The sequence below is a fragment of the Nipponia nippon genome, unplaced genomic scaffold (genome assembly GCF_047370975.1).
Source record: "Nipponia nippon isolate SJK-2023a ecotype South Korea unplaced genomic scaffold, ASM4737097v1 scaffold_6, whole genome shotgun sequence".
Classification (NCBI taxonomy): domain Eukaryota; kingdom Metazoa; phylum Chordata; class Aves; order Pelecaniformes; family Threskiornithidae; genus Nipponia; species Nipponia nippon.
In genome coordinates, this window is record NW_028262380.1 from 54,867,528 (window position 1) to 54,883,923 (window position 16,396).

General features: G+C 44.7%; 1 protein-coding gene and 1 long non-coding RNA gene across 2 annotated transcripts in view; one reads left to right on the top strand and one right to left on the bottom strand.

Annotated features, from left to right (window-relative positions):
- Positions 1-15: 15 nt before the first annotated feature.
- LOC148051478 (uncharacterized) lies at positions 16-10,297 on the bottom strand. Its single transcript, XR_015699623.1, has 4 exons — positions 10,160-10,297; positions 4,966-5,202; positions 1,339-3,297; positions 16-552 (listed from the first exon to the last, which is right to left on the bottom strand). It is a non-coding gene; the product is annotated as an uncharacterized LOC148051478 (long non-coding RNA).
- A 98-nt stretch (positions 10,298-10,395) lies between these two features.
- The window catches only part of METAP1 (methionyl aminopeptidase 1), a 28,266-nt gene continuing 22,265 nt past the window's right edge, over positions 10,396-16,396 (top strand). The window contains exon 1 of the mRNA XM_087736596.1: positions 10,396-10,579. Coding sequence (XP_087592722.1) covers positions 10,466-10,579 — 114 coding nt within the window. The 5' untranslated portion in view covers positions 10,396-10,465. The remainder of the gene's footprint in view (positions 10,580-16,396) is intronic.

A 16,396-nucleotide genomic window follows, 5' to 3' on the forward strand; every position in this document is an offset into this window, starting at 1 on the left:
GGGGGCTGGCAGCGCCCCGCCCTCCCGGCGCGGGGCATACGCAAGCGTGCGGAGGCCGCCCGGCGCCGCGCGCGCGCCGGTTGATGGCCCCGGCCTTGCCCTCGGCAGCGGGCGGCGGGACCTGCGGCCCCGCGGCCGGGCAGGGGCCCGAGGGAGGGGGTTTCAGCTGCCTCCCGTTCCCCGGGGAAAACCGCCGGGCGCCTGAGCACCGATGCGAATGCACCGTCCACCGCAGAGGAGCCCCGCGTTTCCGTCCGTGCGCTTTATTTGTTTCATTTAACTTGGTATTTTGCCGATTCCACATTTAATTTACTCGGTACTCAGGCCGGACCGAGACACGGCCGCTGACCTAGGCTCACCAGGCCAACAGAGGCAGCAAACAGAGAAACCTGCTGCTTCTTCTCAAACCTAAGGGCCAGGAGGCAGCTGCGGCAAATTTGGCGTTGGGAGCGTCAGCGCGTCCAAAGCGCGAGGCTGCCGGTGTGCGGGCACGGTCAGAGGCCTCGCGGGGCGGGACAGCAGTGAACGAGGCCGGGAGGCGGGATGCCTTCCCTGCGCGGGGAAACGGGAGGTCGTCGGGTGAGAGACAAGCGAGAGGCGCTTCCCGTCCCCTCCTCTCGCTGTCCCAGCTCCGTGGGAAGGCATCCGTCAGCAGAGGTACGCCCAGCCCGTCCGAGACCTTTTTCTTGTGAAAGGATGCAAACATGGAAACCCGCCCTACCCTCAGCCACCGCATCTGACTTCCCAGGCCTGTCAGCAGAGCTCGTCTGAGGCGCATGGGAAAAGGGAAGGGAGAGGTGCTCTCCAGCCAAGGAAGGACTAGACAGCTTTGACGATTAGGTGTGCTGAAGCTTGGAACGTTATGAGCAAATTGCCAAGCCCTGGCCCAATCATCGACAGCAGGGACTTGGTCAAAGTGTGCTGCAGATCCCTCTTAGCTCACGTGCCCCGATTTCCTTCTTGTACCATGGGGAGCAGAAGAAGGTAATACTCAGCCAGACCTCTTCCCAGCATGGAAACGCGACGCCGCCAGGCTGCGCAGGCTGGGCAGGCACAGGCGTACAACGCTACCAGCTGAGTGCTTCGGTTGTTGGCAAACGAGGCACAGCAATTCACAACTGTTAGGCACGTCTCTCTGTCTGGCACAAAACAGGCTCTCCCCAGTAATTCAGAGTGTCAGGAATTGCACTTAGCTCTAAGGACGTGTCTGTACAAGGGCTGCACGGGCACTGCGTCGCTCAAGGACAGCTCCAGACACTGTCAGCTCCCACCCTCCGGACCACATGGGACACCGCATTCCTAAGCCCGCCTGGCAGTTGAAGGCACTGCGAGGCTCACCTGGGCACACTGTCCTCTAGCCAAATGTCTACTGCTTGGTGGGCCACGGGACGTTTTGGGGTTTATCTGCTGTCATGCCTGCACAGGAACTGCCATGCAGATGTGTCTTTGTCCTTTGGTCTGGATGTGTCTGAAAGGAGAGAGGCAGGCTTACATTCAGCATTTGTCTGTCAGTAACAACTCTAAAACTAGTTTACTAACAAGCTATGTTTCTGGGAGAGCAATCATGCCTGTTCCTATTTGCTCGGAAGGTAATACCTCAAAATACAGAACCCTGAAAGGTGGAGCCCTCTCAAAGAGAGGAAAAGACATAGATAGAAGGGCTGTCATTTTAAAACTAAGAGGCCTTAACACTTCACACTGCCGATGTTCTGCTCTACTGTTTAGCTGACTCAGTCTCTTTCCACCACCAGTTAGAATTATATTTCTGACCATAATAACAACAACCACGGGGGTTGCAGCAGCTACATTTTCCCCAGCCCTTGGCCCTCAATTAAATGAATTAGAAGTTCTGAGAAATTTGTTCCAGCCACTGTGGAAGAAAACGATCGTTTTGCTATGTGCAAATAGCAGGGCGCAGCCCTGCAGAAATCAAGCAGAAAAGGAGACTTACCATGGCTGAAATTTTTGATGGTTCCACAGGAGATCAGAAGGCTGTAAAGGATATCTGAATTGCCACAGCACTCTTAATTTACAAAAAGGGTCTAAAAATTAAATGGAGCTATTTTAAGAAATCAGATTTTTAAGCAGTATGGTGGATCTGATATTTTAGACTGCTATTCATGAGCAAAAATGACACATGATCAGATGAACAGTAGAAATACAGCAGTACAAGAGGGATAACAGTATGTACGTTTGAGCTCTAAGTTGGTTCCACGAGAAAAGGCCGTAGCAGTGCAGAATGCCTGCGAGCCTCCGAAGAGAGGCATTTCATTTTCCTTCTGAAATGTTCCTGTCACACAAAGTCTGGTAGGGGATCTGCATGCATTCATTCTGCTTTACCTGCTAAGGAGTTCGTTAGGGAGCAGGGTGTTTTCAGGCTTTAAGACTAGGTTCATTCCTGCATATTCATGCAGTATCCCCTCTTCAGGGTGACCTAGAAATGGAGGCACAGCATGAGGAACAGGGAATTTGTAATTATGGTGGTTAAAATGCTTTCAGTTCGCCCTGGAAATCTACCTTTTAAAGCTCTCTCCCTTGAAATCACTTTGCAGGGTCAGGACAGTATTGCTCACCTCCTGACAGAAAGGAAGTACGAAGTCACATTCCTGAGAACAGAGGAAGTTAAGGGAGGTGACAGAGGGACTGAGATGCACCTTATTCAGCACTAAGTCTTAAGGTATCTAAGGAAGGAGTTGGGAAGAGGTGAGAGAAACAGCTGTTTAGGGGAGAAATGTGTGACTGGAAATAAATATTGCAGATGCTTCAGACAGGTGTGCATTCCCTTATCTGCTCCAAGCAGATGAGTTACCCCTCGGAAATGCAACTTATAAGCCACTTTTCTCCACATGTAGGTTGACTCTTCAGGGAATTCAGTACATTTGTAAGGCAGAATTTCCCTGGACAAAAGCCATGTTGACTCTTTCAAGTAGATCATATTTATCCAGGTGTCTACTAGGTCTATTGCCCACCAAAGCTTCTACCGATTTGCAAAGGAGAGAGAGCAGGCTTCCCGTCCCAGCTCTCGTCAGGCACCCTGTCTTCCACGGAACTCTTTTTAAAAACTGACACCCCATTTGCCATCCTGCAGACACTGGGTATCAGTAGACTTTTAGAACTGTAGTTACACACACCTGTTAGCAATTTCCATCTGATCCTAGTGGTTTCTTACTGTTCGTTTTATCAGTTTCATCCATTTTCTCTTCAAAATCCCTTCCATTTCCAGGATATCCACTGGTGAACACTGACTCAAATAGTTTATGAACTTCTCTGCAACGGCCCTGTTTTCTTTGAGCGCTCCTGTTAATACCACGGTTATCAATTAGTCAGGCTCTGTATTACACCTAGGTGTAATGTGTACAATCTACATACAAGCAACGAAGTCTCCTGTTCCTGCTGTATTTTCCACCCTTGCTGATCAACTTGATCCTCCTTGGCATTTCACTGTTAGTAAACCAGACCCAACATCGGGTTGGTTAATTATGGAACAAGTCAGTAATTCTTTGTACTCCTCTAAAATCTCCCTCTTTAGGCTTGACGTGTTAACCTATGCAGATATTATTTCATTTCTAATAAGTTTGTTAATTGGATTTGATTTGAAGAGCCACTTTTCCAAAAACAAAATGGTTTTAAGGGGAGGTGAACCTCCTGTCACTCTGAAATCTGGCCAACACAGACTAAAATGTTGCCTGGCTCAGTAACTCCTACGGGGGCTGTGGTACTGTGAGACGGTTACTGGAAGAATATTTATAGAGACGCAAGTGAATCCACATCCACAGGTACACTGTGCCAGCAGCAAAAGTACGGGGAAGGGCTTATGGTACTCAGGCAAATGGCTTCGCTTCAGGACTTCAGGATTTTTATAGGATTCCAGACAGTGGATGGATATGTGAATGTTTTAATAAAAAGTATCTGTTACTGGCAGTATCAGTACACAATCCCAAGGAGAGGCCGTAGTCTCCAAGCCAACATGGTGGTGTGCGGTATCGTGTTTGTTGTTTCTTTACTACTGGGAGTAAAGCTGCCTTCTACTGTATTTGTTTGTAGATCACTGAATGGCCATTGGTTATAATCAAAACGTATTGGAACAGTAAATTTTCTGCTGTATTTTTTCTGCCATGGAATTCATTTTGGTGTTATGACTTGATTTTTATTTAACAAAGGCAGAGGGTTCAATAAAGTAATGTTTTATCTGTCACCTGGCGTCTCTAAAGTAAAGCACAACAAAAATATATTTAAGTTCTTAACCTTTTGTAATGGTTTTATAAAATAAATACCAAAGAAGTTTTCACAATAAAAGAACTGGGACATACATTCTCAGTGATAAAACAGAAATTAAAAAAGAAAATGTTTCTCCCTATGCTGTTTGTTAAACCATGTTATGATGGCGAAATAAGATGATAATCTATGAGATTTGTACATTCAGAAAGTACGTCAGTACATGCAGAAGCATTATTTTTTGTCCGGTGACATACTCTTCATTTTATCTATTTTAAAAAATTTGGTTCCTAGTAATTCTTTACAGCCTGTTTAATGTGAATACAGGAGTTACTAAGCCTTCCTATTTATTTGCCTAATATGCGTCCAGATGGATCTGATATTCCATTTTACTTTTTTGGCAACCATGCACATTCTTTGACTGCCTGTTTTAATCCTGCCTTTAAGTCTCTTCCTCTCTGATCATTTTATCTTCAGCTTCTTCTGCTGTTTAACGTTGTATTTTTATTCTCAATGAACCAAGTGTACAGACCTACATTTTATAGCTTCGAATGTCATTTTACTGAGAAGAACTGTGAATGAGTGTTAACCACCAACTGATACTGAATGTCATATAGCATTTGGCTATTTCATTTTCCTTATGCAATGCAGGGATAGCAGCATAAAGTCCCCTATAAGACAGGTATGCTTACCAACAGTGTTTAATAAGATAGACGAATATAGTACATCTGAGTTCAGAACATGGCCTACCTTATTACCACGCAAACAGGAAGTAAGCACGTGTTGTGATTTGGTACAGGTTTTTCTTTGATTTGTTGAGTTACAGAGGCACAAAGCCTCTAAAGATGACATCCGAAGTTATCCAACAACTTACAGTAGCAATGAGTGGATTATGCGCTACTGTCGTCTTTTCTTCGAGTCACTGACACGCATAAGCAAGATCCTCAGAAGTGATGTGGCTGCCTTGCAGGTGACATCATCTTCAAACTAAAAGGAAAATCAAGATAGAAGGCAAAGATGTATCACAGATACATCCACAAACTCACACCTTTTGAAGTTATAGTGGAAAAAAAGAAGGGTCTGAAGTAAAGAAATGTTGGGTATCTCTTCTTCAGTAATCCTTGCACACTTTAGAGCTCTATCAGTTTTCAGCTTGAATTTAAGTCGTTGTTAGGAACATCTGTTTCATTCTGCAAAGCACAGCATCAAAGTCAGAGGTCTGGAAGTGTAAGCTCTAATTGATCTGCACACCTGTATCGCACTGATTTGAGTGGAAATGGAGCAGATCACTCACATCAGCGACATAACACTTTTAGAATCATTGTGTTTTGTGTGATTAAAAATCTGATCATCTTAGTTTGATTTTGAAACCTGAAAATAAAAAGAATTTTTCATGTCTCATAGTATTGCCCATGATATCTAAAGTGGAAACAAAACACTGCTAGTATTTTACTACTATTAGGTCTATTTTCTTATGGCCTTGACTTTGATGACAAAAACTGGGTGAAATCCCTGTTGAGATCAGTAACACTCCCATTGAATTCATGGGGCCAGAACTTCATTACTTTTATTGTGTTTCCATAGTAAAGAAGAACAATTTTTATCACCTCTAGACATATTCATGGATTCTTTCAAGTGTTACAAGCAGTGGAGTTTCTCTCTTTAAAGCTTGCAACTTATTGGTTAAATAGGAATGCTTTTTATAAAACACCATTGTGTTTAAAAAGATGCAGCTTGTTTTCCTTTGTTCTTGTCCCATGATAAACAACCAGCTTCATATGCATATATTGGAAAATGCTAAGATTCTTGGACACCGGAAGAGTGTTCCTGAATTCAGAGAGGACCGTTCTTAAATCATAGCAGAAATTTTGATCCACTTTGTTAATACATATGCTGCAAGAGGCAGCACGGCTTGAATACGCAAAACAAAACAAAAAGAATGTGCAGGATCTTCCTTTCCACCACAACTTGAGAAAGCATGCTTGGAGTTAGCTTTGAATAAGCCTGCTCCAGTCTGAACTGTGGCTGTAGTGGGCCTTTTGAGTTTAGTTTAGTTTGTTTCTTCACCAATGCAAGGAATAAGAGTGATGCAAGCGCTTACAATATATTGCAACCTCTTTTGACTTACAGAATTAGACTTTGAAATCCCACATCATTTTTCTTTACAGTGGAAAAACGGAGACAGGTATTTCTTTAATGCAACTCTGTTCATTTACAAAAGATGTTTTATAAAGTCTTTTTTTTTCCTCTGGCCATAGTAAGACTATTTTGCTTTGACCACAGGTTTGTCTTTTCTTCTGAGTACTGTTTCCTACTGTTCCTCTTTCACTCTTATTTTTTAAGATGATGCTACATATCTTTTTGTGGCCATCTTTGAGACATTCGTCTTTGTGTGCATGTGTGATGGTTTTGCAGTTTCTCTTTTTTACATGCACATACAGACACACACAACCTACATAACTGTTGCATTTGGTACGAGAATCTCAGTAAGTGCCTGTACCATCTGGTCAAGCCACAATAGTGTGCATTTGCATGTGGTCTAGCTCCTGGGTGGTATTCTTGCATTGTTTCAGCTATCGCTAAACAAAGAGGCATTTAATTGTGTCTTCAATGAGCCTGAACAGAAGACAGCTACTATACCCAAGAGCTTCACTGGGAAAGTGCGATTGCCCAACCCCCACTACCGCAATGTACAGAAGCAAAGTGAGGAGGGGGAACATGAGCTAAGGCACTCTCTTAATTAAGTAATGTCAAATTCAGTAGCCATTTTCTTCCTAACTAGCAGCTGTCTTAGCTGCCAGCTGCTCTAGCTTTTTTGCAGCAGCTCTCTGACCCATGAGACGTTGCTGACCTCTCCTGCTGCCCTTGTTTGCTAACCTCACGCACTCCCAGCCCTGCATCACGTTGGAGAAGGTGGGAGGACAGCAGGAATACAGCACTGACATAAATCAAGGATCATGAATGGGCTATAAAATTTCTGCCTCATGCGCCTCTGTGTGCGTTCGTCTGTGACACAGGGGGACGGGCAGACAGAAAGTGACATGAAAAGCCTGACAGAGAAAAAAAGAGCTCTACTCAGCGAAGGTCACAGCAAAGGTCAGTGAACTTCCCTGGTGAGAATGAGTGTGCCACCAGATAATGGGAAACGGCAGTGGATGGACCTCCAGGAGGCGTGAATCAGTTCACTTATCAAATCAGAAAATCAAGGCCAAACTGGAAAACAAAAGCACTGAAATACCACAGAATCCACATAATTTTTACTATGGGGATGATAATATAGGGCTGGTTAAAAGTAAAAACCATCACAACAACAACAACAACAAAATCTTAGGTCAAATCTTTCAGAGTTCGTTATTGTAGGTTGATCCGCAAATGCAGTCTGTGTTCTTTCCAAACACTGAGGAGGACAAGTAAGCAAGTTTGTTAATTTCTCAGTTTGGGGGTTCACTGTTCTTTAAATTACGTCTATTTGTAAATTGTTTAATTAATATATGCATCCTTGGCTTCTCCAAGTAAGCAGGGAAACAGCGCGATTTTATTTTGCACTTCAGAAATGCAGCAAATAAATGAAACTGAGCAACAGAAGGAACACTGTCTACTAGTTAGAATGGGAGTCCTCTTTTTTCCTAACCTGCGTCATTGTCAACCACTACAAAATGAGCACAAACATATACCGACGTTCTCCCAGTAAGGATACTGAAAGACACAAATAGGAATAAATTCTGAAGTTAAACTCAGACATGAAATTAAATGTCAATTAAATACTCATAAAATTTAGTAAAGTATCCTAAGTTATTAATGATGATTATACTGAAATCTCATCAAGAGGCAGATGATGACATTGGAGCAGAAGACACTGGACTAGATCAACCAGTACACTTCAGGTTTTTTATACCATGTCAGTGACACCAAGTACTTGTAAACCCTGCTTAACCAGGTAAATGATGTCTACAACTCCTTAAGGTTCTTTAAATGGCACAAAGCGGCAACTAAACTGTATGAAGGTACCTGTCCTGTGCTGCTTGATAGCTCGATTTGTTGGTTACTTGGAAAAGGAGCACTGATTTTTCATGGGCTGTACACAGTACAATAGCTGCTAGCAACGTGGATCATTTAAGAGTGATTCTGTCCGTTCAGTAACATTTTGCTTTAAGAAGGTTAAACCGAGCCTTTAATAATGACTTAGGTTTGGAATATGTAAAATCACAGTCTGTGAATGTGTCCTTTAAAGATATTTAATGATGTTGGTTGGCAATTGGTTGCCTGTCTTTAGAATTTGGACCTAAATGCCATCACAGTATGAGCTGCATCAACCAATACGTAGCTATTTTCACTCATTGAACAAAATAATAGTTGTCATCTTTGTATCTTACAAGCATCCTAGAAGTGTTTCCTAATTCACTCTCACAGTATTCTCTTTCTAGGAATAATAGGCGGATACAAGTATTATCAATACTGGAGAAATGAAGGTGAGAACTGTCAGAAAGACAGGTGCCCACCTGCAATTACACTTCAGTAATAACATGGCATCAAATTCCTTCTGTTGTTTTGACCATGCCAGTGAAAGTGTTTATTACATAACAAACCAGGATCGGATACTTCATCATCTGTTGCCTTGGTCCTGTAATCAGCTGGGCTACTTAGCCACTTTTTACCAATTACGTTGTCATAAGATAGCAAGTATGTTTATATGAATACACTTATTCTGACAAAAGAATAGGATGTATGCTTTTCTGTTCTGGAGTTAGTAAGTGGAAGTTTTCACTTAATCTCTAAGCCTAGGAGATATATAAATATTTTTTATTAAAGATGGGGCCAGAAGACCACAGGGAATAGAACACAATTGCAGAAAATGATGAGGTTATGTTTTGGATTTTGAACCATACTTTCCCGGGAGTTATCTGGATGCCAGGAAATGAGGAGAATATTTTATGCACTAAGATCAGAATAAGGATTGGTATAGTTTCATTGAAGGCAATGACACTGAAGCAGGAAGAAAGAAGCCAATCCTGCAAAGTTTTGACTGAAATCATAAGCTGTGCCTGCCAGGTAGTGGGAAAACAAGCGAGATTTAAACAAGGAGTGGGATCCCAGCACTAATGGCTGGATCTAGCAAATATGTGCTCTGAAGTCTTTTGCAGTTATTCTCCTACTCAGTAGGCATCTCTCCATGCTCTTTTATAAAGCAGCTTCCTCTTGAACCAGTAAAAAGTGTCTTGCAGTGACAGAATCATAGAATCGTTTAGGTTGGACATTAGGTTAGAGATGTTTTAGCACGTATCGACAATAGCTGTGACATCAATAGTCAGAGAACATAAGCACAGTTAGCTTTATAGGCACAGGTAGTATCTTTTTTGAGATCAACCCATGTAAATGGGAGGAATAAAATGTATGTTTAGTCACACTTCTTTTTATGACAGATCATTGGTATCTAATCTTTCTCTTTCCAGGAAGAAAACCAGCATCCTTCCTGTGATAATACCACCGTGGCGCTGCAGCCTGTTTCTCTAAGTTTAGTTACTGCCTTACTGAATATTGAATTTGTGATGGGCTTTCCCCTCCCCTCCCAGTCACAGCTAAAAACAGAGCAAAAGAATTATTACAAACTACACAGACAGCCCTGCAGACCAACACCGCACTCCCTAATAAAGAAGATATGCCTGAAAAATTTGGGGTACGGCCTCACTGACGAAAAACACGAGAAGCGAAGACAACGAACTTCCTCCGTCCTGTCAGAGGGAAACGCGCGCCGCCGTTAACTCCGGCGCCCATCTCCAGCGAAACCATCCTGCGCGCCGCACCTGCACAGTAGGGTCTTGCGGAGTAATGGCAACGAGGAAGAAAAATAACATCTTAAACACCTTTTACAGATTAATTGATCGACAGCGTGCCAAACGGCTGAAGAGAGGAGATGGGGAATGAGGAGTCTGGCTTCTCCTCTTACCTCAGCCACCCGCCGGCTGATCCTGTCAGCCCTCGGCCCCGGCTCTCCTCCCTGCCCTCTCCGGGAGGTTACGGTGCCCGAAGGGCACCTGAGGCTCCGGCCGCCGTTCCCCCGCCTCGCCCCGCGTCTGCGCGGAGGGAGAGGCGGGCGGGGAGAAGGAGAGGAGGGGAGGAGCGGCGCGGAGCGGCCCTCAGGGCCGCTCCGCGCCGCTCCTCCCCTCCTCTCCTTCTCCCCGCCCGGCGGCACCTCCGGGCGGCGGCTCCTCCCCCGCCGCTCGCCGCGCCGCGCCTGTGGCAGCCCGGCAGCATGGCGGCGGTGGAGACCCGCGTCTGCGAGACGGCCGGCTGCAGTAGCGAGGCCAAGCTGCAGTGCCCGACCTGCCTCAAGCTGGGCATCCAGGGTTCCTACTTCTGCTCTCAGGTGAGGCCCCCCCGCCCTGCCGGCGGCTCCGCTCCCCTTCTCTCCCGGCTCGGCTGCCCGCCCCTGGGAGCCCGCCTGTCCCCACGCTGCGGGCCGGGTTTTTCCTCTCCGGGCAGCGCTCTCCTTTCGCAGAGGGGAAATACGGGAGCGGTGCGGGGGACCGGAATGAGATTTCCAGTCAGCAAACGGGACCGGTGTGCGAGCGGGGGGCCGGGCTCCGGGCATGCGGCGAGGCGGAGGAACCAGCTCCCCTCGCCTGCCCCCGGCCGCCCGGGCCCGGCCCTTCGTGGCCGGGTTTACCTCCCTGCCCGCGGGGTCCCTGCGGGCTTCGGGGAGAGGAGGGTCCGCCGTTTGTCCCCAGAGAAAGTTCCCCCTCACGGGGGGCGGTTGGAGCCCGGGGGGTGCCGGGCCGGCGGCCGCGGGTGGGGCGGGAGCCCCTCTGCTGCCCTGGCTGGGGGCGATGCGGGACGGGATGGCTGCAGAGCAGCCGTAGCGTTCCTGAGAGGGTGCACGGCTGTTTCTCTGCCTGAAGGTTTGGGTGGTCCGCCTCCCGCCCCCCCCCCCCCCCCCCCCCAAAAAAAAAAAGGGCTTAGTGGGACAAAATGAGGCGTGCTCATCAAATTCCAGCGTGTGCGTTTCTGTGTCTGCATCAGCTCTGGCTCTGGAGTTGCTTGGCTTTGATAAACACCGGGAGACTTGTTGCTCTGAAAACAGATTTTCCTGTTTCCTTTAAATACGAGCTTTTGGGAAAATGATTTGGTGCTCTTCCTTCCCCCCCCCCCCTTTTTTTTTTATTGTCTTTGGTTATTTTACTTTAAAGGTACCAAAGAGGGAGATTCAGGTTAGGCCAGTTGTCATACAACCGTCAACTCCTGTTAAACACACTCGGTAGGCCTCAGCTAGCCTCACTTATTACCACACTGGTAATATAGTTTGATCTTTAATTTAAATAGAAAGGACTGTCTGATGGCTGTTGAGTGTTTGTTGGGTTTTGTTTGTTTGTTTTAATAACTTTAAAATGCACAGTAAAATACATAGCCTAATCATTTCAACTTTTCATATGTGTAATTTCTCTCAAAATCAGTGAGAAAGTGTGTGTTTAATTCAGAGACAATTGGTGAACTTCGTTGTCAGAGTTATAGTTCAGGGTAAAAACATGCAAGTTTTGTAGATAAACTTGATGAAATCATTCAGTCACATCACCTGGATTAACTTACTAATTGGACAAATTTTTCTCTGAGTCAGAATGTAAACTGATAGTTATGGTTTGCATAGGACTAGGGGAGAACTTCCCACGTGCATGTAACACACCCACTGCACGGTTTCTGGTACTTTCCCCTGAAGTCTCTGGTGCCAGATGCTGGGAGTCCATGCTAAATTAGACCGACTGCAACTCAAAATTGTTCTGATGATTCTGTATCTCTAGTTCCCATGAGATGCTTATAGCTGCTCTGCAGGATTTTCTCTGTATTTTACTACCCGTTTTGACATGTCTGATGTAAAACTCATCATAAATACATCTTCAGCATATACCAATATTAGTTGGTGATGACAAAACCATTTGTTAACAGACCAAACAAGCCTATGTGAGGAGTTCTAGTAACATCTTCGCTCTTCTCCATCCCATCCCCAGCTCAGCTAATTTCATACAGGATGCAGAGATTCTTGTTATCTCTATATTAGGTTTAATTCTTTTGAAATATCTGCTGCTGTTGTAAGGTAAAAGGGGAATTACCAGAAGTATTTATTAGCTCGTTAAAATAGGCTGCTGGATAACTGACTACATGCTTGTAAAGCTGTCCTGCCTAGAAAATAAAATACGGAACTGGGAATCCCAGTCATCTTACTTCTGAGTGACCTTGGGTGTGTTGTCCTTCCTCACTGTCCTGATCAGGAAAGTAGGTAAGCACAGTTATTCCCCATATGAAAGGTGCTTTGAAGGTTTTGGGGCGACACATGTTACAGAAGAGAGAAGGAAATTAATGGCAGCCTGTTTTCAAGACGTGTAAAAAATGTCATGCACCGAGAGAAGAGTCCCTGTGTTCAGCCTGCAGCAAGGACCTTCAGCCCCCCGTGGTGCCTTCAGTGGGGCCCAGCACGGGCTGCCCTGAGGTTCCAGCTCTGCCCATCATCTGGTGCGTGCGATGAAGGAGACTCACTGCAGTGCTCCACTGGTGTCTTGCGGGCATGGTCAGGAAGGGAGGTGAGGTGCCTCTGACAACCTGCCTGTCTCTTCAGATAAGCGTGTGATAGGCAAAGGGGTCTTAAAAGCCAGGAAATTTTCTCTGAACTTCCAGCAAGTTTCAGCTGACTGTACTGGACTAGTTAGCATTTGCAAAACTTTTCCAAAGTTTGCTCTTTGATGGTTTTCTTTCCATTGTGGTATTACATGCATAAATAACTGTTAGATAAGCTAGTGAGTGGACCTAGGATGTTATTCCACCTCACAGCACAGCCTGCATTATAGCTGGCACAGTCCTATTCCCTCCCTCCAAGGGTGAAGGTGTCGACCCCTTCCATTAAGCTGGCCCTGGTTCTTTGGTGAGCCACTTCGGGGGTTTTCAGGGTTTTCTTCTAATGAACGAAAAGCAGTTGCATTAAATTTTCTGCTAGTTTAGCTCCCCAAAGCTGTGCACTGCAGGATCAGAAAACACCAGGGCTTCAGGAGCATGCTGCTGAAGAGCAAGCTTGCCTGTTGTGGCCCAGTTTGGCATAGCCGTAAAGTCAACCCGTCCTTACTGAGTGCAGCGGTGTTAGCTACAGTATGCAGGCGCTTACTGTGGGCTGAGGGCAGGATGGGAGTGACAAGCTACCTGGTGTCTCTTTGAGGGGTAAGAGCATCTGTATGGACATGCACGCTACATTAATTCATTTGCTTGGATGCCTACGATGACTTGTTTATACAGCCAAAACTCCGATCAGAGCTAAAACCAAATTTGTAGGCGTTTATTTTCTCCAATGCTAAGGATAAACAATAGAAAAGTGTGAACTACTGTAGAAAGGTAACCAGTATGGAGCAATGTGTTTGGGTTATAAACACTAACATACAATTTGTTAAGAAAAACTAATGCAGGCAGTATAGGACTGAGAATCTCAGTGTCATGAGGAGATTGATTAAACATTATTTTTTCTCACTGCATGTAGAGAGCTGAAGTGAACTTTTCAAGTAGATTGTGTCAAGACAGTGATTTTCCCAGTGGATTTATCATTTGTGTTTCTCCTTTCCTTGAGAAAGGGCATTATTAAGGTAATTTATTTTTTTCCTCCTTTTTGCATCAAAAAGTACACCTCAACAACATGCCCTGAAAATGCTTACTCTGAAGTAGTTTGTCTGAAATTCCTTTGAGCCAACACTGTTTTATCTCTGGGGGTTGTGCACCTTGGGAGCTGGGTACAGCTGTTGAATAACTGTTGTGCTTGTGGGTCATGGGTGGAAAGGGGGCCAAGGCAGCTGAGTCTGGGGCTAGCAGGGAGGTTTTGAACTGGTAATAGAGACAGGGTAAAGATGGCTTTTAGCAGCGGAGGAGCTCTGAGGCGGTGTGTTGAACCCCAGCATTATTTTTTTTCTTTCACTCCAAGGTGTAATGAGAGGGAATATTCTGCTGAGGGATTCTGTCTGCTGTTCACCTTTAATAATATCTTCATTTAGGCTATTAAATCAGGTACTGTCACTGCCAACTACCTTCCTTCACTGTCTTGCTTTCTCTTTTTTAGAGAGTTACTATAGTGTTGTGTGTGTTTATCATCTTAGACTGAATTACTGTATCTCACTGTATCTTCTGAACATGGAAATAACATGGATGCCCAGCATCACATCTTCAGCATGTTGTTCTTCTTACTCTAAGGATGAATTTGCTATTGTGAAATCTGCCTTTCTACATACACATCACTTGTGTGTAAATTTTATGTAGTATACATAAACAGTTTGTGTTTAAATACACAAACAATTTGCATTTCTTCTATGCCTTCTACAAGGTGCTGAATGATAAACAGAGGGACTGTAGTAACTGTTCTTGTAACGTATATGAGCCTTCTAATTGTAAATTGATCTCTTATTAATAATTTTGTGTTGCTTTCATGAAAACTTCCTCTCTCATGCTATTTATATAAGTGTCTCAGACGAAACAGAGTAGTGTGAGGTTTTCTGTGGTGTGGGGGCATTTCTCCAGCCAAATTCAGAAATATCTATTTCTAGCCACATACTGGAAACATTCTCTTATTATAAAGTCAGTGGCCTGGCCTGCATTTTTTTTCTCGGAGAGGCGGAGGCCACAGATTGCTATCAGAATAGTGGTCCTGGCTTACTCAAGAACGGTTGTCCCTTCCTGCTTCGGCAGTCCCAAAGAGGCCCAGGTATATCAGGTGATCTGGTTACAGAGTCAGAAGTGAGGACTGTGACATGGTGAAGCTGCCACACGTGAGCAGTGGTTGGACATGTGTTTTAGGTGTTTGAAGGGAAACGATTTCTCTGAACTGTACAGTAGGCAGCAGCATCTCTCTTGCGATGGTGGATACCCACCGACGGGGCTCTTTCCATTTGAGGTGGGGTATGACTTGTTAAATTCCAGTGACAGGAAAGAAATGCTGCTCTGTTTTCTCAGTAGGTTTGTATACTGATTTACTGCTTTCTGGGAGGCACATTTTCACTGATAGTCAGACTGGGCCCTTGACAGCTTTGGATACTCAAGATCACAGTAATTTGTGAAAAATTGTGGTCCTGAAGAGGAGAGTGGTGTTGTCCCATCCCCCACTTTGCTGTTTCCCTTCACCTTCAGTGTGTTGGGGCTGGGGAGCGGGGAGCAGTGGGACCTGGATGAAAGTATTTTTTGTCCTCTCTTGTGTCAGACTGTAGGACATAAGTGCCATATTTCATTCTTGGTTCACTGTTCTTTGCTGTACCTAAAATAGGCTAGAACCTGCTGCTTGGTTCCAACTGCAACACATATGGGTTTCTTTTGGTATAAGTGGCACTCTGCAGATACTACCTTCTAGAAGATCTTTTGACAGATTTCCTTCATCAGGAAGCTGACATTTTTAATTGCCTATAAATCACCATAAATACCTGTGTCTGCGGTAAGTGCCTGGTTATTGTTGAGGCACAAATGCTGAGCCCTCACAACTTTCCAAAAGCAAAACTTCAGACTCTTTATAGACTCTTATTCTGAGCTAGTGTTCAATATACTGAAAGAACGGTCCAGTTTGAATTTCTCGGGTCCGTTGTTCCTTTGCTACTCTCAAAAAAATCACTTGTATATCTCTGTAAATCTGAAAAGTTGCAAAATGCAGTCCCTTCCTCAAAGGAAGGGCTGTGTCCTGTGGGACCCGGCAGTTTCTGGGTGAGATCAGGCTTTAGATGAAGGAGAAAGCCAACGTTGCTGATACCAAGGTGCTGCATGTAGGTGCTTCCCTTGGATTTGAATCTGAAAACGCATATTCAGCTCTTCTGAAAAACTGAATAGTCATTTATGCTGCTTAGGCTAGTTTGGGAATTTTGTACTGAGTTTTTCACGCCAGAGGCTGTCTCTGTGGGCTTGTACCACACACCTAGAAGAACAGGGTTCAGCATGCTAAAAAGAGACAACTGTTTTATTGTAACATCAAATGTATTAGAAATTGTATTCCTCAACATACTTGTATTTATGGATAAAATGTATGGTTAATCTGTATTGTATTAAATATATGTATCACTGATAACCTGATATTTTTCTTAAGCTAAATGCTGTACTTAAGCTCTTTTGTCTTCTGTTTTGCATACTTTCAAGGTGGTTTGATTAAGACCGACTTCTCATTAAGCAAAACCACATGATCTCAGATTAA